This window comes from Salmo salar, chromosome ssa25 (genome assembly GCF_905237065.1).
Source record: "Salmo salar chromosome ssa25, Ssal_v3.1, whole genome shotgun sequence".
NCBI classification, from domain to species: domain Eukaryota; kingdom Metazoa; phylum Chordata; class Actinopteri; order Salmoniformes; family Salmonidae; genus Salmo; species Salmo salar.
In genome coordinates this window covers 5,045,064-5,072,172 of record NC_059466.1, presented here as the reverse complement: position 1 = coordinate 5,072,172, position 27,109 = coordinate 5,045,064, and the positions used below count along the sequence as shown (strand labels likewise).

The 27,109-nt window shown below is 41.2% G+C and overlaps 2 protein-coding genes across 5 annotated transcripts in view; one reads left to right on the top strand and one right to left on the bottom strand.

Annotated features, from left to right (window-relative positions):
* The window catches only part of LOC106586018 (P2Y purinoceptor 8), a 43,972-nt gene that overhangs the window by 5,052 nt on the left and 11,811 nt on the right, over window positions 1–27,109 (top strand). The window lies entirely within an intron of this gene.
* On the bottom strand, window positions 1,561–27,109 carry LOC106586020 (fas apoptotic inhibitory molecule 1). 3 transcript variants are annotated; one of them, XM_045707390.1, is made up of 5 exons: window positions 27,017–27,109; window positions 10,682–10,831; window positions 10,120–10,348; window positions 7,118–7,167; window positions 1,561–3,118 (listed from the first exon to the last, which is right to left on the bottom strand). In XM_045707390.1, exons 2-5 carry the CDS (start codon window positions 10,793–10,795, stop codon window positions 2,969–2,971), a joined length of 543 nt encoding a protein of 180 aa, XP_045563346.1. In that variant the 5' UTR covers window positions 10,796–10,831; window positions 27,017–27,109; the 3' UTR covers window positions 1,561–2,968. The 3 variants fall into 3 exon arrangements, with proteins under 3 accessions (XP_045563346.1, XP_045563347.1, XP_045563345.1); XM_045707391.1 differs by lacking the exon at window positions 27,017–27,109 and adding an exon at window positions 22,735–22,753; XM_045707389.1 differs by lacking the exon at window positions 27,017–27,109 and adding an exon at window positions 11,131–11,387.

The following is a 27,109-nucleotide window of genomic DNA, read 5'->3' as shown; positions in this document are numbered from 1 at the left end:
CACATTCATTCTTTGTAACAATTAGAATTGTCATTGCTTTAAACTAGCAGCGAGTTCATGATCATGTGTTGTTCCTCCTCTCTTTCTTTCTAGAAACAATCACATTTCAACAACAAAAATGTTGTCCTCCCCTGATTCAGAATATAGCATTTTCATAGTCATGGAACGCTTTGTTTAAGAGCTATTGAAGATTGAAATCTGGGTGAAAAATACATTATTATTTTTTTTTTTGTGTGTGAATTTTTCTCCATCCTACCTGATTCAGAATATATAATTTTCATAGTAATGGCTTGGTACAATAGCTATTGATGAGAGAATACCGAATATCGACCAAATATCCAATATAAAACACATTTTACCTTGGTTCCTAACCTTACAACTCTTTACTTGAGGCATCCAGCAGACGCCAGAGAATGGCTTCTCATTAAAAATATCTCTTAGCTTTCACTTCACAAATAACGTAGTAATGTACCATTTCAAGAGACCTATCCATTTTCTGCAGTGTCTAATCTAGGTAACTAGGCCTTGGCTACATGTTCCACCACAGTTGACTACAGCATATGTGACACAGGTTGGCGAGCTCACACTGATTCTGAAAGTGGTTTTAACATTCTAGACAATAAGGGTCAACTTTGAGTGAAATTACATGGATTTAATAAAATAAGTAATGTCTGACAAGTTCAACAAAATATTCACATTACAAACATGTTGAAACACCTGACACACAAACCAAAATATACACTATGTATACACAAAAGTATGTGGACACCCTTTCAAATGAGTGGATTTGGCTATTTCAGCCACACCCGTTGCTGACAGGTGTATAAAATCGAGCACACCGCCATCCAGAGCTGCCCCGGTCAACTGTAAGTGCTGTTATTGTGAAGTGGAAAGTCTTAGGAGCAACAACGGCTCAGCCGCGAAGTAGTAGGCCACATAAGCTCACAGAATGGGACGTCTTAGTGCTGAAGTGTGTAGCGCGTAAAAATCTTCTGTCCTCGGTTGCAACACTCACTACCGAGTTCTAAACTGCCTCTGGAAGCAACATCAGCATCAGAAGCAACAAGAACAGTTCGTCGGGAGCTTCATGAAATGTGTTTCTATAGCCAAGCATCCACACACAAGCCTAAGATCACCATGCCCCCGTGCACAAAGTGAGGTCCATACAGAAATGGTGTGTCGATCGGTGTGGAAGAACTTGACTGGGCTGCACAGTGCCCTGACCTCAACCCCATCGAACACCGTTGGGATGAATTGGAACGCAGACTGCGAGCCAGGCCTAATCGACCAACATCAGTGCCCGACCTCGCCAACGCTCTTGTGGCTGAATGGAAGCAAGTCCCCACACCAATGTTCCAACATCTAGTAGAAAGCCTTCCCAGAAGAGAGGAGGCTGTTATAGCAGCAAAGGGGTGACCAACTTAATGCCCATGATTCTGGAATGAGATGTTCAACAAGCAGGTGTCTGCCCACATACTTTTGGTCATGCAGTGTACATAACAATCCTGTAACTATACCTGAATACATATAGTGCTCTTTTGATATAAAATAAATAGAATCTGAGGGTAACAGCACAGTTTATTCCGTTCATGTCAGACTCTGGCTAGAATCTAGCAAAATAAGTCCAGTTCCATTGAATTGACTCCCAATCAATCAATCACAGATATAGGAAAACTGGTGCATGGACAGGTTTACATTATACTTAGGACAGGTGTATTTTCACGTCAATATCCAATGGCAAGTGTCAGTTTTGAATCTCTCCTGGACAGACTACATAAATATAAATGGTAGCGTAGATCTGTCAAAATACAACGGGATGCATGAGATAACCAGCAGCATTAGTTCTCGTGCTTTGGACAAATCACAATTTCGCAAATGTTAGCACTTTTCTTTTTTCTTTTCGAAGGGGAGTGGACATTTTGCCCATAGACTTGCCCGTAACTTGCAAAGAGATTGTGGAGCTCTTCGTTCTGGTTTTGATCCTCATTCTCTAAACACCCAGAACTTAATCAAGTATCTGACCAATTATGCGAGACTATAGTTCTGGGTTAACTGAGATTAATCATTCTTAACACTTAACACCTTCATAACAGCATCAACATTCTGAGTGAACCCCCAGTGTGGTTTCCTTTATCTGCAACTGTTTGAATTTGGGCCAACAAGTTAATATACTGTATTTACATATACTCATCCCCTACCAAACATGACTAAACTCAATGCATTAATTAATTGTAAGGGCTGACATCAAATAATCATTACCATAAACATACCATTGATGTTACCAACTATGCACGGGACAGATCTGTTTATAAATACTCCAGTTATTACAATTAATTTGTTTTAGAATGTTGCAGCCTACACACAAAAGCAAATTACGGGCACATTAATGCATTATAAGCGAGCTGCATGGCCCATGGACAGGTTCTGTGTCCCAAATGGCACCTTATTCCTTATATAGTGCACTACTTTTGATCAGGGCCCATATGGCTCCCTCTGGTCAATGGGAATAGGGTGCCATTTGGGAAGCAGAATGTATGTTTTGTAAATTACAAGTGCAAGGATGATTCCTCATACACAGTGCACTTTCTGGAATGTGACTGGAATATCAACTTAAAAATTAAATGTTTTCCCATTTAGGGAAAAACACTTTTATTGACATAACTACTCCTCTTGACACAACTGTGCAACCTGCCTTTCACCCACTGGTGATAATGTCAGTTTACCAGATAAAATGATCTAAAATACTGTATGTCTACAGAACTGGAGTCCATGAGGTACCTCTGCACGATGCCCATGATCTTTGGTGGTTAACCATCTAAGATCATGGACATTGTGCAGAGGTACCTCATGGACTCCAGCTTGGCAGTGAAATATCACACAGCACCAATGTTCAGTCCATTATTTTGTCCCTGATTTGAAAAAGGCTTTCTTCACTCCAAGAAAGTGCTCAAAACACCTATACAGACAATCACTCTGTGGTTTCAGCTATCTCTGTGCCGTCCACAAGCAAAGTGTGGATAATGCCATCTCGCTTCTTTCCACTGCTCACGGCCTTAATGCAACAGTCATGGTCGCTTAGAGTGAAGTGTGTCTCAGTACCGTCTTCCACAAACTCCCCCTGTGAACGAGATAGAGATGAACAGATTCTCATTTATGATCAATAGATTTCAGTAAAGTTTAAAGTAATGTAAATATTATACATAAATTAAGAGTGTATGGAGGGATATAGAGGGACAATTTGATTTTAAGTGGGCTAGGAGGTTAGGAGTGGTGCATTTCCCTGTTTTATTGCAACTTGTTTATAAAATCAAATAATTCCTAGAATCCACTCATACATTTTCTAATGGTATCAGGTATTGCAAAAAATATTTTGTGTTATAATAAAAATTATATGTGCCTCATTTGCATTAATACACTGGGTGTATTTCATATATTAATACATTAACATAAAGGTGTGGAACAGGGCTGCAACCACCAAAAACGTACTTTGTCTAGGCCAACAGTACCTGCATATACCAGTGCTGTCTAGACTGACTCATTAATTACCATTGTTGTCACGTTCTGTTACATAATTCAACAAGTGTGTCAATAGCAGGATACCCTTGGATTAAAAATCAACACACTTGGCTCTAGATTACACCTACATTACTATAATCCAAGTGTTCATTTACGGAAGTTGCTTTCATAACAGCGCATCTAATTTGTAAACATTTCATCTATATTAAATGATTACTTTCTTCAATTCCAAAAAAATGAACACCCATCAAAAAAGGTAACATTCTTCTTTTTCTTGTGATGTGTTTGAGACGATGAGTTAAATCTACAACAAAGCTTAAACATTCTTATCGATGCAACGGAAAAACAACGCATTACATTGAGCCCCTTTCAGCCATTACCGGAGTGTGCTTGACAGGTCATTACAAAAATGTCTGTGGTTGTAACGTTAATGGGGAAATACTAAAGGCACGAGCAAGAGTACGAAAGAGTCGCAGATGCCATTTGTCCAACTGACAAGTGTCTTCACTGACATTTTCAACCTCTCCCTGTCTCACGTCTGTAGCCATGAAAGGCTGGTCATGGCTCACATCAACACACATCAACACCATTATCCCAGAAACCCTAGACCCACCCCAATTTGCATACCGCACCAACAGATCCACAGATGATGCAATCTCTATTGCACTCCACACTGCCCTTTCACACCTGGACAAAAGGAACACCCATGTGAGAATGCTGTTCATTGACTACAGCTCAGCGTTCAACACTATAGTGCCCTAATAGCTCATCACTAAGCTAAGGACCCTGGGACTAAACACCTCCCTCTGCAACTGGATCCTGGACTTCCTGACAGGCCACCCCCAGGTGGTAAGGGTAGGTAACAACATATCCGCCACGCTGATCCTCAACACGGGGGCCCCTCAGGGGTGCGTGCTCAGTCCCCTTCTGTACTCCCTGTTCACTCATGACGGCACGGCCAGGCACGACTCCAACACCATCATTTTAAGTTGCCTATAGCCACAACGATGAGACGGCCTATAGGGAGGAGGTCAGAGACCTGACCATGTGATGCAAGGACAACGACCTCTCCCTCAACGTGATCAAGACAAAGGAGATGATTGTAGTCTACAGGAAAAGGAGGATCGAGCACTCCCCCATTCTCATCGACGGGCCTGTAGTGGAGCAGGTTGAGAGCTTCAAGTTCCTTGGCGTCCACATCACCAACAAACCAATACGGTCCAAGTACACCAAGACAGTCGTGAAGAGGGCATGACAAAACCTATTCCCCCTCAGGTGCCTGAAAAGATTTGGCATGGGTCCTCAGATCCTCAAAAGGTTCTACAGCTGCACCATCGAGAGCATCCTGACGGGTTGCATCACTGCCTGGTATGGCAACTGCTCGGCCTCTGACCGCAAGGCACTACAGAGGGTAGTGCGTACGGCCCAGTACATCACCAGGGCAAAGCATCCTAACATCCAGGACCTGTATACTAGGCGTGTCAGAGGAAGGCCCAAAAATAGGTCAGACTGCAGCCACCCTAGTCATAGACTGTTCTCTCTGCTACCGCACGGCAAGCGGAACCAGAGCGCCAAGTCTAGGTCCAAGAGGCTTCTAAACAGCTTCTACCCCCAAGCCATAAGACTATTGAACAGCTAATCAAATGGCTACCCAGACTACACTGCGTGCACAATTATTAGGCAAGTGAGTATTCTGATCTTATCATTATTTCAATGCACATTTTCCAACTCCAAACTATATAAACTTGAATGCTTATTGAATGTAATCATTTTCAGGTGATATGTATTTGTGTAATGAGGGAGGGTGTGGCGAAAGTGAATAACACATCAAGCTGTGCATAATTATTAGGCAGCTTCACCTCAGGTAAAATGGGCCAAAAAAGAGATTTAATTGACACTGAAAAGTCATACATTTTAAAATGCCTTTTAGACGGATGAAGCAATCTTTTAACTGCAAAAGAAGAATAAAACATCAAGCTACCAGGAACCCATTATCCTCCAGTGCCACCATATTCCAGAACTGCAACCTACCTGGAGTGTCCAGAAGTACAAGGTGTCAAGTGCTCAGAGACATAGCCAAGGTCAAGAAGGCTGAAACACGACCACCACTGAATAAGATTCACAAGTTGAAGCATCAAGATTGGGCAAAGAAATATCTATAGACAAATTTGTCAAAGGTTTTATGGACATATGAAATGAGTGACTCTTGATGGACCAGATGGATGGGCCCGTGGCTGGATCAGTAATGGACACAGGGCACCACTTCGAGTCAGGCGCCAGCAAAGTGGAGGAGGGGTACTGGTATGGGCTGCTATCATCAAGGATGAGGTAGTTGGACCTTTTTGGGTTGAAGATGGACTGAAACTCAACTCCCAAACTTACTGCCAGTTTCTGGAAGATACCTTCTTCAAGCAGTGGTATAGGAATAAGTCCTCAGCATTCAAGAAGGCCATGATCTTTATGCAGGACAATGCTCCATCACATGCGTCCAAGTACTCCACTGCTTGGCTAGCCAGTAAAGGCCTTAAAGATGCCCCAATAATGACCTGGCCCCCTTCCTCACCTGACTTAAATTATATTGAGAACTTGTGGGCCCTTCTCAAACGTGAGATTTACAGTGAGGGAAGACAATACACCTCTTTGAACAGCATTTGGGAGGCTGAAGTTGCTGCTGTAGTTGCTGCTTCAGTAAAAGTTGATCGTGAACAGATCAAGAAACTGACAGCCTCCATGAATGGAAGGCTCATGGCAGTTTTTGAAAAGAAGGGTGGCTATATTGGTCACTGAATATTTTTGAAAGGCCAAAAATGTTATTTAATTGCAATTTTGTGTTACTTATTTGTTACACTTACTCCAAAAATGTTGAATAAACAAGTGAGTTGGGAGAAATTATTTTTGTAATTTAGTTGCCTAATTGTGCACACTAATAGTTGCCTAATAATTGTGCACACTTATATATTCCCCTGAGAAAGACAAAACTCACTTTTCCTTTGTTAAACATTCAGGTTTGAGGTTCAATAACATTTTGGATTGACTGAGAGCATTGTGTTTGTTAAACAATAAAATTAATCCTGAGGAATACAAATTTTCCTAAATTGTGCACTTAGTGTATTTGCATTGCCCCCCCCTCCCCCCTCCCCACACTTCTGCTACTCTCTGTTATTATCTATGCTTAGTCACTTTAATAACTCTACATACATGTACATATTACCTCAGTTACCTCGACACCAATGCCCCCGCTTATTGACTCTGTACCGGTACCCCCTGTATATAGCCCCGCTATTTTTATTTACTGCTGCTCTTTAATTATCTCTTACTTTTTTTTTAACGTATTTTCTTAAAACTGCATTGTTGGTTAAGGGCTTGTAAGTAAGCATTTCACTGTAAGGTCTACACCTGTTGTATCCGGAGCATGTGACAAATATAATTTGATTTGATTATAATAAAAGCAAAGCGATCCAGCAAGATTTAAGTGACAAGTCGATTTTGCACCCCTCAAACACAGGAAATAAACAGATTGTCGGTAGACGGGGCATCCACGTTGTTACTATTCATCTTTTTGCTAAGTGATTCTCAGCATGATTGGAGGGAAGATGCTTACCGCTGTCTCCATTTTTTGTCCATTACACCAAATATCCATAGTGTCTTTCTCTGTGGAAAGAGAAATAACACATTAGGCAAACATCAATAAAATACTTCAGGATACACAGAAAATGTAAGCAGCGCATATTGTACTCCTGATTGATGATGATCAGCATGAGAACATGCCTTTAAGTTAGCTGTGACTTGGCTTCTGCCTAAGTAAAGTATTTTTTGTAGGCTATGTTCAAATAAGCTTTTGACTGATTTCAAAGGAGCGTGAGTCAAAACTACCAATGAAACTGAAAATTAACCTGGATTTCTCCAGTCTCTTTCAAATGCTCTCCTGCTATCCTTGATCGAGAAAACATTGTGTTGGTTATGGTAGTAGGCCTAACTAAATTCATTTACATGTTTTCCTTCAGTGTGCTCGCACACACTTCAGTTCTGCCCACAAATTTTCTATGGGATTGAGGTCAGGGCTTTGTGATGGCCACTCCAATACCTTGACTTTGTTGTCCTTAAGCCATTTTTCCACAACTTTGCAAGTATGTTTGGGGTCATTTTCCATTTGGAAGACCCATTTGCGACCAAGCTTAACTTCCTGACTGATGTTTTGAGATTTTGCTTCAATATATCCACATAATTTTCTTTCCTCATGATGCCATCTATTTTGTGAAGTGCACCAGTCCCTGCAGCAAAGCACCCCCACAACATGATGCTGCCACCCCCGTGCTTTACAGTTGGGATGGTGTTCTTCGGCTTGCAAGCTTCCCCCTTTTCTCTCCAAACATAACGATGGTCGTTATGGCCAAACAGTTCTATATTTGTTTCATCAGACCAGAGGACATTTCTCCAAAAAGTACGATCTTTGTCGCGATGTGCAGTTGCAAACTGTAGTCTGTCTTTTTTATGGTGGTTTTGGAGCAGTGGCTTCTTCCTTGCTGAACGGCCTTTCAGGTTATGTCGATATAGGACTCGTTTTACTGTGGAAAAAGATTGTTTTGTACCTGTTTCCTCCAGCATCTTCACAAGGTCCTTTGCTGTTGTTCTGGGATTGATTTGCAATGTGTAGAATTGCAGAAAATGTGCTTTTAAAACGGCAAAAAAAAAAATATCCGCTCCATGGTGAAATATGTAGAATTGCAGGAAAGTGGCCTCAAAATTCTACAAATCAGCCGCGTCAACGAGCCGACCGCGCCCATTTTTACGCCAGTAAAGTTTCTTCTCTCTATGAATACAGTTACAGGGTTTCCAAATACAATCAAGGAACACATACAATTAACTACCTACCAAAACAAGTGGATCCTGAGCTTGTAAAGTGGAGACATCAAAGAACGTCAAGTAAATATTGCTGGAGAAACCTTGACTTTGGAGACAGCTTCGTGTTTGTTAGCAAATGCATTTGCAGTGGTTAATTAATGATAAATAAGTGAATTGTTTCCCCCCACAGTTAGCCAAGATGATTAGCTAACCACCTAAAATGGTTTACAGTCAGGCAATTGCTTCTACACTATTTTGCTAACGAGCGTGACGCTGCCGTATCCGTGGCGCTACCGTGTCAATAAAATGTCTCCAAAAATGACGTGGCGTCTTCAGATTTTTAAATTTTGACACACAATGGTAAAATATATGTATTTTTTTAAGGTATTTTCAGACTTTATTAAAACAGATAGTGGGGAAAGTAGGCCGGATTCGAACCTATGCTGACACTAGATGTGCCAGAGGCTGCGGTATTACCGCTACACCGGCCAATCCATCTGAGCCAATTCTTAGAAAATTGTCTCAGTATCACCTGATATCTGAACTTATCTGAGCAGTGGTGTAGAGGACAGGTGGCAAAGTGCCAAATTAAGAAGAAAAATAAGAATTTGAGCCCCTTTCACAATGACGGCCTACCCCGTCCAAACCCTCCCCTAACCCGGATGACGCTGGGCCATTTGTGCGCCGCCCTATGGGACTCCCGATCACAGCCAGTTGTGATACAGCCCGGGATCGAACCAGGGTCTGTTTTTTGACGCCTCTAGCACTGACATGCAGTGCCTTAGACCGCTGCACCACTCGGAAGCACAGAGTTTTAGGTGAGAGGTGCCTTGCTCAATGGCACAACAGCAGGTGATGGCATCTCCATTAGCCAGCTCTCATCTAGCTCTCGTTTTTCCCCTCAGACAAAGGATTGGAACTGGCAACCCTCTGGTTACTGGCCCACCTCTTTAACCTCTGGGCTACCTGTCTTTCCCAGTCTGGAACAGTTACAAGGCCTACTGTTTTCCATAAGGCCTAGGATGGTGGTGTGGAGTTTAGAGGCTATAAAAATAACAGCCTCATCCATGACATACCATCAGTGGAAGATAAGTGTTGCTATTCTAAATAGGCCAGTCAATTCAGGTGGTCTTTGTTTTGATTGTTGAGGGGCGCGAGTTTGAAGGGCTGTAGCATAAAGAAATAGACTAACACTATACAAACAACACTAGGTGTGAATGTTTTTACAGTCACGCCCACTCTGTTCAATAGTGAACCATCAAAGGTACTATAGCCTAGCTAATGCAATGGTAATTGTCAGTTCCATATCCTCAAACTAACAAATGCAACAACCAATAACCTAACACATGGGTTTGTGACAAGTTCATTGATTTTGTTTAGAACCATTGCCTTTCATTGTGTTACAAGTCAGACCTAACGTTACCTTGGGGCATTTTAAAAACAGGGAAGTTTATTTTGAACCCACCTATTTCACTTTGAAGTTCCGGAGTGGCTGACATAGCCTATCAGCATTCAGACTTGAGTAATTTGATGTAATTTATATTTTATGGGAGGTGCTTTGCAAATTTCCACAAAATACAAACATTGCCACAGCAATCTTTGGCACTTTGTAAATAAATCTCAATGGCTCAAAAAGTCAGGCAGACAATGTGTTAATGGAGGCCACCATCAATACCGGTTCTCCCTTATAGTGGTTGACATTCTGTATGTTTGCATTAAAAGCTGGGGAGAGGAAATGGACACATAGGGCACATATCTTACCCAGGACGACCCTGCAGTCGATGCCGTCCAGGTTGAGCAGCCAAGTGCTGGTGACTTTGGAGCGGTTCTCCATGTACGTTTTCAGGCTCTTTCCATTGATCTCCAGGGTGTATTCGTAAGCAAAGCCGCTCACTGCGTCAATGTTAATGGTCGCTTTGGTGGCCGCACTTCCCACGTTGAAGGTCTCCTTTCCCACCAGCTTAAACATCCAGTCTCTTCTTACAATTTCCTGGGCAAAGGGACAAATGCAAGAGGTCCAATAATTCAGTGTGATTCTATGTTATTGTCATACTGTTATAATATTAGACCTACATTTACTTTTTTGACAGTACCCGAGTAGTAATTGTTAGCTAATACACACACACGGCAAAGGCTGACATGTCAAATGGTACTCTGAATGCGACTGCCATTGAGGGAGATCAAGAGAAGCTACCACTCAATCTCAAACAGAGAGAGGGAGTGAGTGGGAGAGATTCTCCGAGTTTGTTGATGCTTGATGTTTTGTCTGCTTGTCTAGTACATAGGGTTAAGTGTAACGTAACCATTATTTATCAAGTTTTACCTTTCCGTCTATGTAGATTACCCTTTTCCCCGTGGTTGTGCCATGTTCAAACTCAATCCGATGGACTCCATCGCTCAGGGCCACTTCCCACACTCCAACCAGGTCGCCCGACATTCTGACCTCCTCACTGGCCCGCTTTGGCCACCAACTCTATAACATTGAAACAAGATTAACTCAACTTTTCAAAGGGGTCACGACATAGCATGGTGCCAGACCGAAAAAAATCTATTAGAAGGACCTAGCTACGTTAGCTAGTCAATTTGAGTAACCACAGTGACGTTAGCCTGGAGATAATTTTGCATATTATATCATTTAGCTAGCTAACCTTAGTTAGATGAACGTTACTGTTAGTTAGTTATTAAGGAGCCTGCTTGCTAGCTAGTTAGCTAACGTAGCTAACTTAATCATGACACTGATAGCCAAAGCTAGCTAGCTAACGTTAGGCTTACCTTTCAGTACCTTGCTAGCTACGTTTCGGGAACGGTTAACTAGCTAGAAAGCTTGCTACTGTAAAAATATAACAATAGCTTAGCTAGTTCGCTAGCTATATCTACACGTAAAGTGCTTGTTAGTTGCTAACACATCCACAGTTTGCTTCAGTCCAGCAATGCATCAAAACAACGAAAACTGATACGTTACTATGGAAACCATGCCACGTGACAGGCTAGGAAGAGAAGGAACTGCCAGATGTGCCAAAATAGCCAGGAAGTAAGCTCAAATTGAAAATGGAATCATATGTAGGCTCCTGACTGCATAAAATGGCCTATTTCCGACTGTGTACATGTAAATCAGAATATGTTTAATGATAAGTAGAAACTCAGTATTTAGAAATTATGACACAAACGGAGCTTAACTAGGTTGTAGGCCGACTGGTCAATACATTTCAAATAAGATTGTATTAGTCACATGCGCCGAATACAACAGGTGTAGACCTTAATGCTTACTTACGAGCCCCAAACCAACAATGTTTTTATTTTTATTTCACCTTTATTTAACCAGGTAGGCCAGTTGAGAACAAGTTCTCATTTACAACTGCGACCTGGCCAAGATAAAGCAATGCAGTGCGACAAAAACAACAACACAGAGTTACACATGGGATAAAATAACGTACAGTCAATAACACAATAGAAAAATCTGTACACAGTGTGTGCAAATGAAGTAACGAGGTAAGGAAATAAATAGGCCATAGTGGCGAAGTAATTGCAATTAACACTGGAGTGATAGATGAGGAAGTGCAAGTAGAAATAGTGGTGTGCAATAGAGCAGAAAAACATGGGATGAGTTAGGTAGTTGGTTGGATGGGCTATTTACAGATGTGCTGTGTACAGCTGTTGCGATCGGTAAGCTGCCCTGACAGCTGATGCTTAAAGTTAGTGAGGGAGATATGTGTCCAACAGTGATTCTTTTGCAATTCGTTCCAGTCATTGGCAGCAGAGAACTATAAGGAAAGGCAGCCAAAGTAAGTGTTGGCTTTGGGGACGACCAGTGAAATATACCTGCTGGAGCGAGTGCTACGGGTGGGTGTTGCTATGGTGACCAGTGAGCTGAGATAAGGCGGAGCTTTACCTAGCAAAGACTTATAGATGACCTGGACCCAGTGGGTTTGGTGACGAATATGTAGCGAGGACCAACCAACGAGAGCATACAGGTCGCAGTGGTGGGATGTATATGGGGCTTTGGTGACAAAACGGATGGCACTGTGATAGACTGTATCCAATTTGCTGAGTTGAGTGTTGAAGGCTATTTTGTAAATGACAACGCCGAAGTCAAGGATCAGTAGGATAGTCAGTTTTACGAGGGTATGTTTGGCAGCATGAGTGAAGGAGGCTTTGTTGCAAAATAGGAAGCCGATTCTAGATTTAATTTTGGATTGGAGATGCTTAATGAGTCTGGAAGGAGAGTTTACAGTCTAGCCAGACACCTAGGTATTTATAGTTGTCCACATATTCTAAGTTAGAACCGGCCAGAGTAGTGATGCTAGTCGGGCGGGTGGGTGCAGGCAGCGATCGGTTGAAGAGCATGCATTTCGTTTTACTAGCATTTAAGAGCAGTTGGAGGCCACGGAAGGAGTGTTTTATGGCATTGAAGCTCGTTTGGAGGTTTGTTAACACAGTGTCCAAAGAAGGGCCAGATGTATACAGAATGGTGTCTTCTGCGTGGAGGTGGATCAGAGAATCACCCGCAGAAAGAGCGACATCATTGATATATACAGAGAAAAGAGTCGGCCCAAGAATTGAAACCTGTGGCACCCCCATAGAGACTGCCAGAGGTCCGGACAACAGGCCCTCCGATTTGACACACTGAACTCTGAGAAGTAGTTAGTGAACCAGGCGAGGCAGTCATTAGAGAAACCAAGGTTGTTGAGTCTGCCGATAAGAATGTGGTGATTGACAGAGTCCAAAGCCTTGGCCAGGTCGATGAATACGGCTGCATGGTATTGTCTTTTATCGATGGCGGTTATGATATCGTTTAGGACCTTGAGCGTGGCTGAGGTGCACCCGTGACCAGCTCGGAAACCGGACTGCATAGCGGAGAAGGTACGGTGGGATTCTAAATGGTCGGTGATCTGTTTGTTCACTTGGCTTTTGAAGACTTTAGAACGACAAGGCAGGATAGATATAGGTCTGTAACAGTTTGGGTCTAGAGTGTCTCCCCCTTTGAAAAGGGGGATGACCGTGGCCGCTTTCCCAATGTTTAGGAATCTCAGACGATATGAAGAGAGGTTGAACAGTAGGGGGGTTGCAACAATTGCCACAGATCATTTTAGGAAGAGAGGGTCCAGATTGTCTAGCCCAGCTGATTTGTAGGGATCCAGATTTTGCAGCTCTATCAGAACATCAGCTGTCTGGATTATGGTGAAGGAGAAGCGGGGGGGGCTTGGGTCAGTTGCTGGGGGGGGGGTGCAGAGCTGTTGGCCGGGGTTGGGGTAGCCATGTGGAAAGCATGGCCAGCCGTAGAGGAATGGTTATTGAAATTCTCGATTATCGTGGATTTATCAGTGGTGACAGTGTTTTCCATCCACCGTTCAGTGGGCAGCTGGGAGGAGGTGCTCTTATTATGCATGGACTTTACAGTGTCCCAAAACTTTTTGGAATTAGTGCTGCAGGATGCAAATTTCTATTTGAAAAAGCTAGCCTTTGCTTTCCTAACTGACTGTGTATATTGGTTCCTGACTTCCCTGAAAAGTTGCATATCATGGGGACTATTCGATGCTAGTGCAGTACGCCACAGGATGTTTTTGTGCTGGTCATGGGCAGTCAAGTATGGAATGAACCAAGGGCTGTATCTGTTCTTAGTTCTACATTTTTTGAAAGGGGCATGCTTATTTAAGATGGTGAGGAAATTACTTTTAAAGAACAACCAGGCATCCTCTACTGACGGGATGAGGTCAATATCCTTCCAGGATACCCGGGCCAGGTCGATTAGAAATGCCTGCTCGCAGAAGTGTTTTAGGGAGCGTTTGACAGGGATGAGGGGTGGTCATTTGACCGCGGACCCATAACGGACGCAGGCAATGAGGCAGTGATCGCTGAGATCCCGGTTGAAAACCGCAGAGGTGTATTTAGAGGGCAAGTTGGTCAGGATGATATCTATGACGGTGCCCATGTTTACGGATTTGGGGTTGTACCTGGTAGGTTCATTGATAATTTATGTGAGATTGAGGGCATCTAGCTTAGATTGTAGGACGACCGGGGTGTTAAGCATATCCCAGTTTAGGTCACCTAACAGTACGAGCTCTGACGATAGATGGGGGGCAATCAATTCACATATGGTGTCCAGGGCACAGCTGGGAGCTGAGTGGGGTCTATAACAAGCGGCAACAGTGAAAGACTTATTTCTGGAGAGATGGATTTTTAAAAGTAGAAGCTCGAACTGTTTGGCCATAGACCTGGATAGTGTGACATTTAAAAGAAATATGGATAAGACATAAAAGTAACAAGTAATTAGAGAATAGCGGGACTATATACAGGTGTGGTACCGGTACAGAGTCAATGTGCGGGGACACCTGTTATTTGAGGTAATATGTACATGTAGGGAGAGTTATTAAAGTGACTATGCATAGATGATAACAGAGAGTAGCAGCAGTATAAAAGAGAGGTGGGGGGCAAATAGTCTGGGTAGCCATTTGATTATGTGTTCAGAAGTCTTATGGCTTGGGGTAGAAGCTGTTTAGAAGCTTCTTGGACCTCGACTTGGCGCTCCGGAACAGCTTGCCGTGCGGTAGCAGAGAGAACATTCTATGACTAGGGTGGCTGGAGTCTTTGACCATTTTTAGGGCCTTCCTCTGACACCGCCTGGTATAGAGGTCCTGGATGGCAGGAAGCTTGGCCCCAGTGATGTACTGGGCCGTTTGGACTAACCTCTGTAGTGCCTTGCGGTCGGAGCCCGAGCAGTTGCCATACCAGTGTAAGGGGCCTCCAGTTTTTTAGATAGACCGGGTCTTTATATTTGCCATCTGGGTCTTGTTTTAATAATAGAGAAATCAGACCTTCCTGCTGAGTACCTGACAGACTACGATTTCTATAGGAGTAGTTAAAACAATCTAACAATGGAGCTTTTAGTATATCAAAAAATACTTGATATACCTCTACCGGTATGCCATCAAGCCCTGGGGTTTTTCCAGACTGACAGGATTTAATAGCCTCAAAAAGTTCTTCCTCTGTAATTTGGCCTTCGCACTGATCTTTCTGTACATTTGTTAATTTTACATTTTTTATATTATTTGGAAAGAATTCCTTACCGTAATCTTCATTCAGTGGGAGAGGATGAGACGGATAAGAGAACATCTGCCTAAAATATTTAGCTTCCTCTTTTAAAATATAATTCGGAGAATCATAGATGACTCCGTCTTCAGTAACGAGTTTCTGCAAATTCTTTTTGTTAGCGTTCCTGTATTGGAGATTCAGGAAGAATTTTGTGCATTTTTCTCGATATTCCATCCAGTTTGCTTTATTTTTGTAATAGATCGTTCTTGAATAAGTTCCTCAAGTTTTTTTTTTCCCTCTAACTTATTTTGTATCTCTGTAGTATCGTTTTATTGCTATCTACCTGTACTATTAGTTCATGGATTTCCCTTGTTAGTCTTGTTTCTTTAGACAGAAACTGCTTTTTTATTATTGATGAATATTGAATGACCCCTGAAGGTACATTTAAAGGTATCCCAAACAATAAGGGGATTTTCTGAACCTATATTATACTGAAAAAATTCAGTTATAAGTTATTTTGTCTTAGTTAAAAATAAGTTGTCCTCCAGTAAACTTTGATTAAATTTCCAATATCCCCGTCCACGTGGAAAATCTATAAGAGTTATGTGAATGCCAATTAGATGATGATCCGATCGCATTCTGTCTCCTATTAAAACCTTTTTGACCTTTGATGCAAGAGAGAAAGAGACAAGAAAGTGGTCAAGACGACTAGCTTGATTAAGTCTCCTCCATGTATATCTCACTATGTCGGGGGTTTTTTAGTCTCCAAATATCCACTATTTGTAATGTGTCCATAATATTTGTGATTTCCATAAGGGCACGGTGATGATAGTTTGTAGAGTGATTAACTTTACGGTCCATTGAGGTACTTAACACTGTGTTATAGTCTCCGACCATAATGATTAGATCATTTGATGCCTGTAAGTTCAATAAATTGTTATAAATGTTTTTGAAGAAGTGTGGATCATCCTGATTTGGACAATATAGATTAATGAGCCAAATCTCTTTTTCGTCCACTTTCATATTCAGAAGGATCCACCTTCCTTGCGAATCATTCCTGATTATTTGCACCTTCAGCTCAACATTTTTCTTAATTAATATCATCACACCTTTTGAGGTCCTTTGTCCATGACAGAAAATTATTTCACCACCCCAGTCCTTTTTCCACGAAACTTCATCTAAGGATGTAGAGTGACTTTCCTGTTAACAGTATATGTTATATTCCTTTTCTTTTAGCCATGTAAAGACTGATCTTCTTTTTTTATAATCTGCTAAACCGTTACAATTATAACTAGCTATACTTATTTCACCCCTTACCATAACTGGATACTATTCTCAGGCTAAATTGACCATAATTAGTGCTTGTAAATTTACTGTCATCAGAGGTATTATGAAGGTCAAAACTAGAGCTTTCAAATGTCTGATATTTAGAATTCAAGAAATAGGTTCGAGCAATATTTTTGTTATTCCCTTGCCTGTGAGCCAATGCCACAGATGTTAGAAAATTGAGACAAATTATGTGTGTAACAAATCTGAGTATGTTGATGTGTATGATATTGGATATAATATAATGTGAGTGTGTATGATGTCTGTATAAGAGTAAGACTATAATGTGTGATGTCCAAATACATAATAACTTGTTTGAGTGTCTGTGTGTAACATGTAGTGCGTATAGCCTTAATATTCATAATTGTAATCCATATCGTATCACCATCATAGTTGCATCATAATTACCTTTAACATAATTGAAAAACACATCCCAGCATTTCCACAGCAATTGACGTTTCACATGATCATGAAAGAGACCTTGCATTACTCTAGAGACGGCTTCACTACAGTACAAATGTATTCTGTACAATATGTTATTATTCCCCAATGACCCTATTCTGATATCTTCCCCTTGCTTGTTGTAAACATATATAAACTTGTAGACAAATACATAAAAAAGATAGACAAACAATAAACACATTAAATTATAAAACAGTTCTCGACAATAGAGAGGAAGAGAAGAGAAGAGAAAAGAGAGAGTGAGAGAAGAGAGATCAGGAATGTGTGTGTGTATGTATAAGTCCGTATGTGTAAGCAAGCATGTAGTTGAGTACGTGTGTGTTCATATCCACTTCAGATATTTTACACAGTTTCCATACCTTCTTTTCTTTTGTAACCTGAAGTCCCTGTAGAATTTAGTACAGCCACAGTGTTATGGAGCTGTCTCGGAATAGCTGTCCATCTATAAAGAGTTTGTCCACAATGATAAAGGCACGCCTGCCATCCATCCTTTGTTGTCTTTGTACCGGATACAGTCTCTTACGACGTTCGTTTATCTCCTTTGGAAATTGGTCATTGAGACCGAATTTGGTCCCTTTAACCTCCCTCCCTCTGCTTTTGATCAGCTCCTTTTGTTGGTAGTGTTCAAATTTTGCGATGGTCGGTCGGTGACCCTTGGTCTTGTCGCTCCGAGCGCCAAGTCTGTGTATTCGGTGGAAAGCCACCTTGTTTACAGTCTCTATAGGAAGTTTCAATGCGGATTTCATGACTTCTCTGATCGCTCCCTCTGGATTATTGGATGCGTCCTCAGGAATACCAGAAAAAAAAATATTTTCACACACGCTACGACTTTGTATGTCTAGTAGCGTCTCCTTCATCACCCTGTTTTCCCTGAGTAGGCAATCCATGTTGGAATCGTGTATTTTTACCTTGGCTGTGAGTGTCTTGTTTTCTCTTTGGAGCTTGATAATTTCACTCTGGCTGAACTCCAAACTCCCCCTCAGTCCTGCTACCTCCTCACACAACCTTTCCATTGTTGTATGGATTCCAGCCAGAGCAATAGCCTCTACCTCAATGGTAAGTAAATCGTCCGTGTCTGTAGATTCATGTTTTTCTTTTTTTGTCGGTTTAAAGTTATTTTGTGAGGTGGTCGGATCTTTCCACGAAGGAGTATGCTGTTCCTCCATAGCGTAAAGCTGTTGGTACTCGTCGATTTCCCTCAGGATCTGCTTGGTATCCAGATTGGCTCTATACTTCAACCAGTTGTTTTACGAAAAGATAACAATGGGTCTTTCCCACGTCGATGACAGGTGTCTGTAGTACAGCCATCTAGCACTCGCGGAATCCACGCCAAAAAAAAAAGGTACAGCCATCTAGCACTCGCGGAATCCACGCAAAAAAAAAAAGGAACACAAACTTGCAGTCCCAGCCGTAAAGGCTAACCGCGTTGTGGAATCCTTAGTAACAAAACTTTAGTTCGGATTAAAATCGATTTCATTAAAAACTTTTAATGTGAACAACAAACCGAGTGTAGACAGTACAGTGTCCTGTTGCGCGCTCTGGTGACGTCTCTCTCTCGTAACTTAACGTCTCTCTCTCGTAACGTAATCACTCCAGTGTTCCATCCACCGCTTCCGAGTATATTACTAGGTAATGTTCAGTCTCTAGATAATAAAGTAGACGAGCTCAGGGCGAGGATCTCCTTCCAGAGAGAAAAAAGGGATTGTAACACTCTGTTTCACGGAAAAATGTCTGTCTCTGGATATTCTTTCCCCGTCTTTTCAGCTATCTGGGTTCTCAGTACATCGTGCAGACAGGAATGAAGGAGACACGTTCTGTCTCCTAGAGATGAATTTACTTTGGTGTGAAAAGTGCAAATCAATCACAGAACAACAGCAAAGGACCTTGTGAAGATGCTGGAAGAAATAGGTACAAAAGTATCTATATCCACAGTAAAATGAGTCCTATATCGACATAACCTGAAAGGCCGCTCAGAAAGGAAGAAGCCACTGCTCCAAAACTGCCATAAAAAAAGCCAGACTACGGTTTGCAACTGCACATGGGGACAAAGATCTTACTTTGTGGAGAAATGTCCTCTGGTCTGATGAAACAAAAATAGAACTGTTTGGCCATAATGACCATTGTTATGTTTGGAGGAAAAAGGGGGAGGCTTGCATGCCGAAGAGCACCATCCCAACCGTAAAGCACGGGGGTGGCAGCATCATGTTGTGGGGGTGCTTTGCTGCAGGAGGGACGTGTGCACTTCATAAAATAGTTGGCATCATGAGGAAAGAAAATTATGTGGATATATTGAAGCAACATCTCAAGACATCAGTCAGGAAGTTAAAGCTTGGTCGCAAATGGGTTTTCCAAATGGACAATGACCCCAAGCATACTTCCAAAGGACAACAAAGTCAAGGCATTGGAGTGGCCATGACAAAGCCCTGACCTCAATCCCATAGAAAATTTGCGGGAAGAACTGAAAAAGCTTGTGCGAGCAAGGAGGCCTACAAACCTGACTCTGTTACACCAGCTCTGTCAGGAGGAATGGGCCAAAATTCACCCAACCTATTGTGGGAAGCTTGTGAAAGGCTACCCTAAACGTTTGACCCAAGTTAAACAATGTAAAGGCAATGCTACCAAATACTAATTGAGTGTTCTTAAACTTCTGACCCACTGGGAATGTGATGAAAGAAATAAAGGCTGAAATAAATCATTTTCTCTACTGTTATTCTGACATTTCACATTCTTAAAATAAAGTGGGGATCCTAACTGACCTAAGACAGGGAATTTTTACAAGGATGGAATGTCAGGAATTGTGAAAACTGAGTTTAAATGTATTTGACTAAGGTGTATGTAAACTTCCGACTTCAATTGTACTTCTCTGGGAAGAAGATAGACTTCAAGCTAGCTTGTCATGCCATCTCTGGGTAATCGCCACACACTTTAATATTTGTTTGTTAATGGAGAAGTCCTAAATTGTTAACTAACTCAGGATATTTAACTACACTTTGGGGCAGTGTTTTACTGCATTTACACTTATAAGAAATATTTAGACAATTGTTGCCCAAATGTTTGGGATTTGCAATGTTGTTGCCAGCAAAAAAAAAAATCTAGGTCGTTGTTATAAATGAGAACGTGTCCTCTACCAATTTACCTAATAAAAGAAAAGCAAATACCAAACAGAGTGCACTATGTACACCTTGTTTATTAGTGTTGCCTTCCCATGGTAGCAAAATAGTTGGATATGAAGAAATTACGCACTTCCCCTTTTCTACAGTAATGTGCACCTATTTCCTGACCCTTTATAGTACCATTGCATCCATACCCCAACCGCCCCATCTGACTCGAGTATGTGTATTCTCATCCAAGTACTGCTCTGTCTCTTCCTTTATCTAGGCCCTATCCAGTTGATGAAACGTTGCTCTTGGGTCATTCTGTGAATAGAGTGCCTTTTGGGTAGTGTAATTTTTCCCAAAATAATAATGATAATAATAATAATAATGAATTTTAACATATCATAAAGAACACATGTTCAACTTCATAAACCTCCCATCTCAAGAGTTAAAATTAAGAAAAATGTATATAAAAGTGACTATGAAAGTGAGTGTGGACAATTTCATCTTAAATCAGCCATTGAAGCTTGTTGTGTGCAACAGGGAGGGGAAATTGAATGCAAACTTAACAACAATATTTGAACGTGTTACAAAATGTCTAGCCTGTCTATCTATGGGTAACAGTGTTGACGTTATTCTTGACACGCTCAGTTTTTCACTACAAAACACAAATAGAAAATGTCCGAAAGAGTAGAACCAGCTCACCTGTTTTGCTCTATGATTTGACTATTAGATGTTCAATGTCGCTTAAAACATTTTTTTTTTGAAAGGGAATAGTTTTACCATATTAAAGCGAGAGTTTAGTTCACATTAGAGGATTGACTTTAAACCTGAGGTCTTTACAATGATGGAGAAAAGTTAGGAAAATCTTGGGGTTTGAGTGGATTAAAGTCATCCCAGAAGTTTGACATTTTCAGAGAAAACAAACAAATTATTTTAAAGAAATCAGTGTTATTGGAATTTTGAGTGTTTCATCTAAATGTACACACCATCTCAGAGGTGCACAAAAGGCACTCTATTTGTGGAATGACCCTCCTCACAGATGTGAGTCAGATCTGTAATCTGTGTGTGGAGAGTCGTCGAGCAAGATCTAGCTAACTGCTTACAACCGTGAAATGTGATGTTATGAGACTGAAGTGGGAACAGAGAACAGTGTGCTTTCTTCATTGTTGTGCACCAGATTCATGAGATGTCTGCTGATGGGCAGGCATGGGCTGTCTTCCTGTTGCTAGCAACAGTTCAGCTTTTACCATATCCTATAATCATTGGGTTATTGTGACGACACAGGAGCCGTGCCCTTTCATGACAACTTGACCATTTTTTAAATTATATGTTAAGCGTATCTCTGCTCTCCTCCAGTTTAATGTTTAGACCTGTGAGATGTGCCATGTGTATAAAGCCATGCTAGTCATTAATGACTTGCCTCGCTGTAACTATGAAAGTACATGTACACAGCTGTCTACTTTTATATATAATTAATTTGACTCTGCAAAATACCGGCATCTTTAGAGTGAGAGCAACCTTAGTTTGTGGATTTACAGTATATTGTAATAATATTTACATTATTACTTTTTAATATTACTTGTTGCATTATTATTTTACACATTTTAAATGATTGTTTGTTATAATATATAGTGACATTAATTCTAAATAATTTGTCTAGCATTGTGTCTGATGTTGATGTTGTGAGGATGGGTTTGTTGCTCACTGGGGTGTTGCTTGGTTAAATAACTCACAAACTGGAGGTGTGAAAGGATGTGGTGAGAAAAGTGACAGCTGCATAGAGTTGAAGTCGAAAGTATACTAAGGTTGGAGTCATTAAAACTTGTTTTTCAACCACTCCACAAATTTCTTGTTATGAAACTATAGTTTTGGCAAGTCATTTAGGACATCTACTTTGTGCATGACACAAGTAATTTTTCCAACAATTGTTTACAGACAGATTATTTAACTTATAAGTGTTACCCCCTGACCTTGGAGATCCTTTATTCTCTATTTTGGTTAGGTCGGGGTGTGACTAGGGTGGGCATTCTAGTTTCTTTATTTCTAGGTTGGCTTGGGATGGTTCCCAATCAGAGGCAGCTGTCTATCATTGTCTCTGATTGGGGATCATATTTGGGCAGCTTTTTCCCACCTGTTGGTTGTGGGATCTTGTTCGTGTATAGTTGCCTTGAGCACTGCATAGCTTCACGTTCGTTTTTATTCTTTATTGTTTTTTGCCAGTTCACGTAATAAAGATGATAAACCCTAACCACGCTGCATTTTGGTCCGATTCTTACAACAACGGCAGTGACAATAATTCACTGTATCACAATTCCAGTGGGTCAGAAGTTTACATACACTAAGTTGACTGTACCTTTAAATAGCTTGGAAAATTTCAGAAAATTATGTCATGGTTTTAGAAGCTTCTCATAGGCATTTTAGTCAATTGGAGGTGTACCTGTGGATGTATTTCAAGACCTACCTTCAAACTCAGTGGGAAAATGGGAAAACCAAAAGAAATCAGCCAAGACCGCGGAAGAGCTGTTGGTTTGGCTGGGGAGGCAAGACATTCGCCCTGAGGAGCGTGTTAGCCGTCCGATGCCACCTGTATCAGCTCCCCGTATTTGTCCTGAGGAGCGTGTCATCTGTCTGGTACCATCTGTGCCGGCTCCACGCACCAGGTCTCCAGTGCGCCTCCACAGCCCAGTACGTCCTGTGCCAGCTCTCCGCACTCGCTTTGAGGAGCGTGTCATCGTTCCGGTACAATGTGTGCCGGTTCTATGCACCGTGTCTCCAGTGCACCTCCACAGCCCGGTGCGTCCTGTGCCAGCTCCCAGCACTTGCCGTGCGAAGGTTGTCATCTGTCCAGGACACGTTGTGCCAGCTCTACGCTCCAGACCTCCAGTGCGCCTCCACGGCCCAGTACGTCCTGTGCCGGTTCTACGCACGGTGTCTCCAGTGCGCCTCCACAGCCCAGTGTGTCCTGTGCCAGCCCACCGCACTTGCCGTGCGAGGGTTGTCATCTGTCCAGGACACGTTGTGGGATTAAATGTCAGGAATTGTGAAAAACTGAGTTTAAATGTATTTGGCTAAGGTGTATGTAAACTTCCAACTTCAACTGTATGTGAATATGCATGTTCATGTATTGATGTGCACACGTGTGTATGTGCGTGTATGTATGTGTATCTCCCAATTTCAATGTTGTCCATCCCAATGAGGTCTGTAGATTCCTCTTTCTCTGTCTTTATCACCATAAGGGCTCAAATGCAGGTCTCTATCTACCTCTCTGGGAAGAAGATGTACTTCAAGCTAGCTTGTCATGCCATCTCTGAGTAATCGCTACACACCTTAATATTTGTTTGTTAATGGAGAAGACCTAAATTGTTAACTAACTCAGGATATTTAACTACACTTTGGGGAAGTGTTTTACTGTATTTACACATATAATAAGAAATATTTAGACAATTGCTGCCCAAATGTTTGGGATTTGCAATGTTGTCGGCAGCAATTCTTTTTCTAGGTCATTGTTATAAATAAGAACGTGTCCTCAATCAATTTACCTAATAAAAGAAAAGCAAATACCAAACACAAACAGAGTGCACTATGTACACCTTGTTTATTAGTGTTACCTGCCTATGGTGGCAAAATAGTTGGATATGAAGAAATTACGCACTTCCCCTTTTCTACAGTAATGTGCACCTATTCCTGACCCTCTACAGTACCAATGCATCCATCCCCCAACTGCCCTTATCTGACTCGAGTATGTGTATTCTCAGACTTAAGTACTGCTCTGTCTCTTTTGCTTTATCTGGGCCATATCCAGTTGGTGATACGTTGCTCCTGGGTCATTCTGCGAATAGAGTGCCTTTTGGGTAGTGTAATTTTGCACAAAATAACAATCTATTTCACGAATTGTAACATTATTTCATAAAGAACACATTCAACTTCATAACAAACATCCCATCTCAAGAGTTAAAATTAAGAAAAATGTATATAAAAGTGAGTGATTATGGACTGTGAAAGGGTTGACAGTTTCATCTAAAATCAGCCATTGAAGCTTGTTGTGTGCAATGGAATGCAAACTGAACAACAATATTTGAACTTGTAACAAAATGTCTAGCCTGTCTATCTATGGGTAACAGTGTTGACATGTTATTCTTGACGTGCTCAGTTTTTCACTACAAAACACAAATAGAAAATGTCCGAAAGAGTAGAACCTGCTCACCTGCTTATACTCTATGATTTGACTATTAATTTTATGATTTATGATTTGACTTTTTTATTTTATTGTGAAATCTTGGGAAAATCTTGTGGTTCAATGGATAAAATTTTTCCCAGAAGTTTGACATTTTCAGAGAAAACAATTGTTTTATTTGAAAGAAAACAATGCTATTGGAGTTTTGAGTGTTTCATCAAAATGTACACACAATCTTAGACATACACAAAAGGCACTCTATTTGTGGAATGACCCTCTTCACAGACGTGTCAGATATGTAATCTGTGTGTGGAGAGTCGGCGAGCAAGATCTAGCTAACTGCTTACAACTGTGAAGTGTGATGTTATGAGACTGAAGTGAGAACAGGGAACCAGTGTGCTTTCTTCATTGTTGTTCACCAGATTCACGAGATGTCTGCTGATGGGCAGGCATGGGCTGTCTTCCTGTTGATAGCAAGAGTTCAGCTTTTACTGTATCCTATAATCATGGGGTTATTGTGACAACACAAGAAGAGTGACCTTTCATGACAACTTTAAGATTTTTGGTCAATATTTTTTACAATATGTTAAGTATATCTCTGCTCTCCTAAGATTTTTACATGGTTCTCTTTTCATTCATAGTGTTTTTATCCACTCCTCCAGTTCAATGTTTAGACCTGTGTGTTGTGCTGTGTGTATAAAGTCATGCTAGTCATCAATTACATGCCTCACTGTAACTGTGAAAGTACATGTATTCAGCTGTCTACTGATATATATTTAATTTAACTCTGCAAAATACCGGCATCTTAGAGTGAGAGCGACCTTACTTTGTAACTCTATATTGTAATAATGTTTATTACATTATTACTTATTATTTGTACTACTTGTTATTATATTATTATTTTATATACTGTAAATATAATTGTTTGTTAATATATAGTGACATTATTTCTAAATAACTTGGCTAGCATTGATGTTGTGAGGATGGGTTTGTTGCTCACTGGTCTATTGCTTGGTTAAATCACTGACAGGCTGGAGGTGTGTTCACCCCGGTACCATCTAGAAGGTGGTGACAGTACAGATGCATCAAAGCTGGGACACATGAGACTGATAAACAGCTTCTATCTCCAGGCCATGAGACTGTTAAACAGTCACCACTAGCCGGCCTCCACCCAGTACCCAGCCCTGAACCTTAGACACTGTCACTAGCCGGCTACCACCCGGTACTCTACCCTGCAACTTAGAGACTGGTGCCCTAGGTACATAGAGTAATTGAACACTGGTCACTTTAAACTTCAACTAAATATTGTAATGAATAATGTGTAAATTGAGGAGACTAAACTCCTTGGTGTAACCCTGGGTTGTAAACTGTCATGGTCAACACATATTAATGCAAAGGTAGCTAAGATGGGGAGAGGTCTGTCCATAAAAGCCCTAGCACAGCTCATGCACCTAGACTACTGTCCAGTCATATGGTCAAGTGCCACAAAGAGGGACATAGGCAATTGGTTCAGAGCAGCACGGCTGGCCCTTAACTGTACATGGAGAGATAGCATTGATAATATGCATGTCAATGTCTCTTGGCTCAGGGTGGAGGAGAGCTTGATTGCATCACTGCTTATCTTTGTGAGAGGTATTGACATGTTGAAATCACAGAGGTGCCTGTTTAAGCAACTAGCGCACAGCTCAGACACCCATACATACCCCACAAGACATGCCACCAGAAGTCTCTTCACAGTCCAGAACAGACTACAGGAAACACACAGTACTACATAGAGCCTTGACAACATGAAACTCTATTCCACATCATGTAACTCAGTCAAGCAGTAAAATCATAATTTCAAAAAAACAGCTAAAACTGCACCTTATGGAACAGCGTGGACTGTGAAGAGACACACACACAACATTCGCAAACACATACACTCTACACACATACACTACCGTTCAAAAGTTTGGAGTCACTTAGAAATGTCCTTGTTTGTGAAAGAAAAGCTAATTTTTGTCCCTTAAAATAACATCAAATTGATCAGAAATCTAGAGGGAATGGTCTTAGAATAAATATAATACACATATTTTTAAATAAAAAGTACACCGTCATAAACCAACAATGCTCCAACGGAACCGCCAATGTCTGTCTCTGCACTCTGTTAGGAATGTATTAAACCTGACCTCTCTGCTTTGAGACTCCAATTATTATTTATTTTGTATAGTGGTTCAACTACGACACACTATTGAAAATGTAAATGGGATGCATTGATTTAGTTAATACTATTATAGCATCCTGGAGTCGCCTCTTCAATGTTGACGTTGAGACTGGTGTTTTGCGGGTACTATTTAATGAAGCTGCCATTTGATGACTTGTGAGGCGTCTGGAGATGGAACTGGGCCGACATTCTGCTGATTTTCTCATAGACAAAAAGCCCGATCTCAATACAGTTTTCTGTTCCCAAAACTACAATCTGTTATGAACAGAGTGCACTAAGTTTTGTGGACGTAACCTTTTGGCCCCCCACGCACATGTTTTTCCCAGGTCATTGTTGTAAATGAGAATGTATCCTGAATCAACTTACCTAATAGAAGAAAAGCAAATACCAAACAGAAACAGAGTGCACATACATTATTACACCTTGTTTACTAGTTTTGCCTGCCTATGGCAGTTGGAT

Excerpts from the sequence above, each read along its gene's own strand:
- LOC106586020 (XM_045707390.1), bottom strand. The coding sequence starts at position 10,795 with ATGTCGGGCGACCTGGTTGGAGTGTGGGAAGTGGCCCTGAGCGATGGA. Across the intron at positions 10,349-10,681 it reads TAATCTACATAGACGGAAAG|GAAATTGTAAGAAGAGACTG; the intron begins GTAAAACTTGAT and ends CCCTTTGCCCAG. Across the intron at positions 3,119-7,117 it reads GACAAAAAATGGAGACAGCG|GGGGAGTTTGTGGAAGACGG; the intron begins GTAAGCATCTTC and ends TCTCGTTCACAG.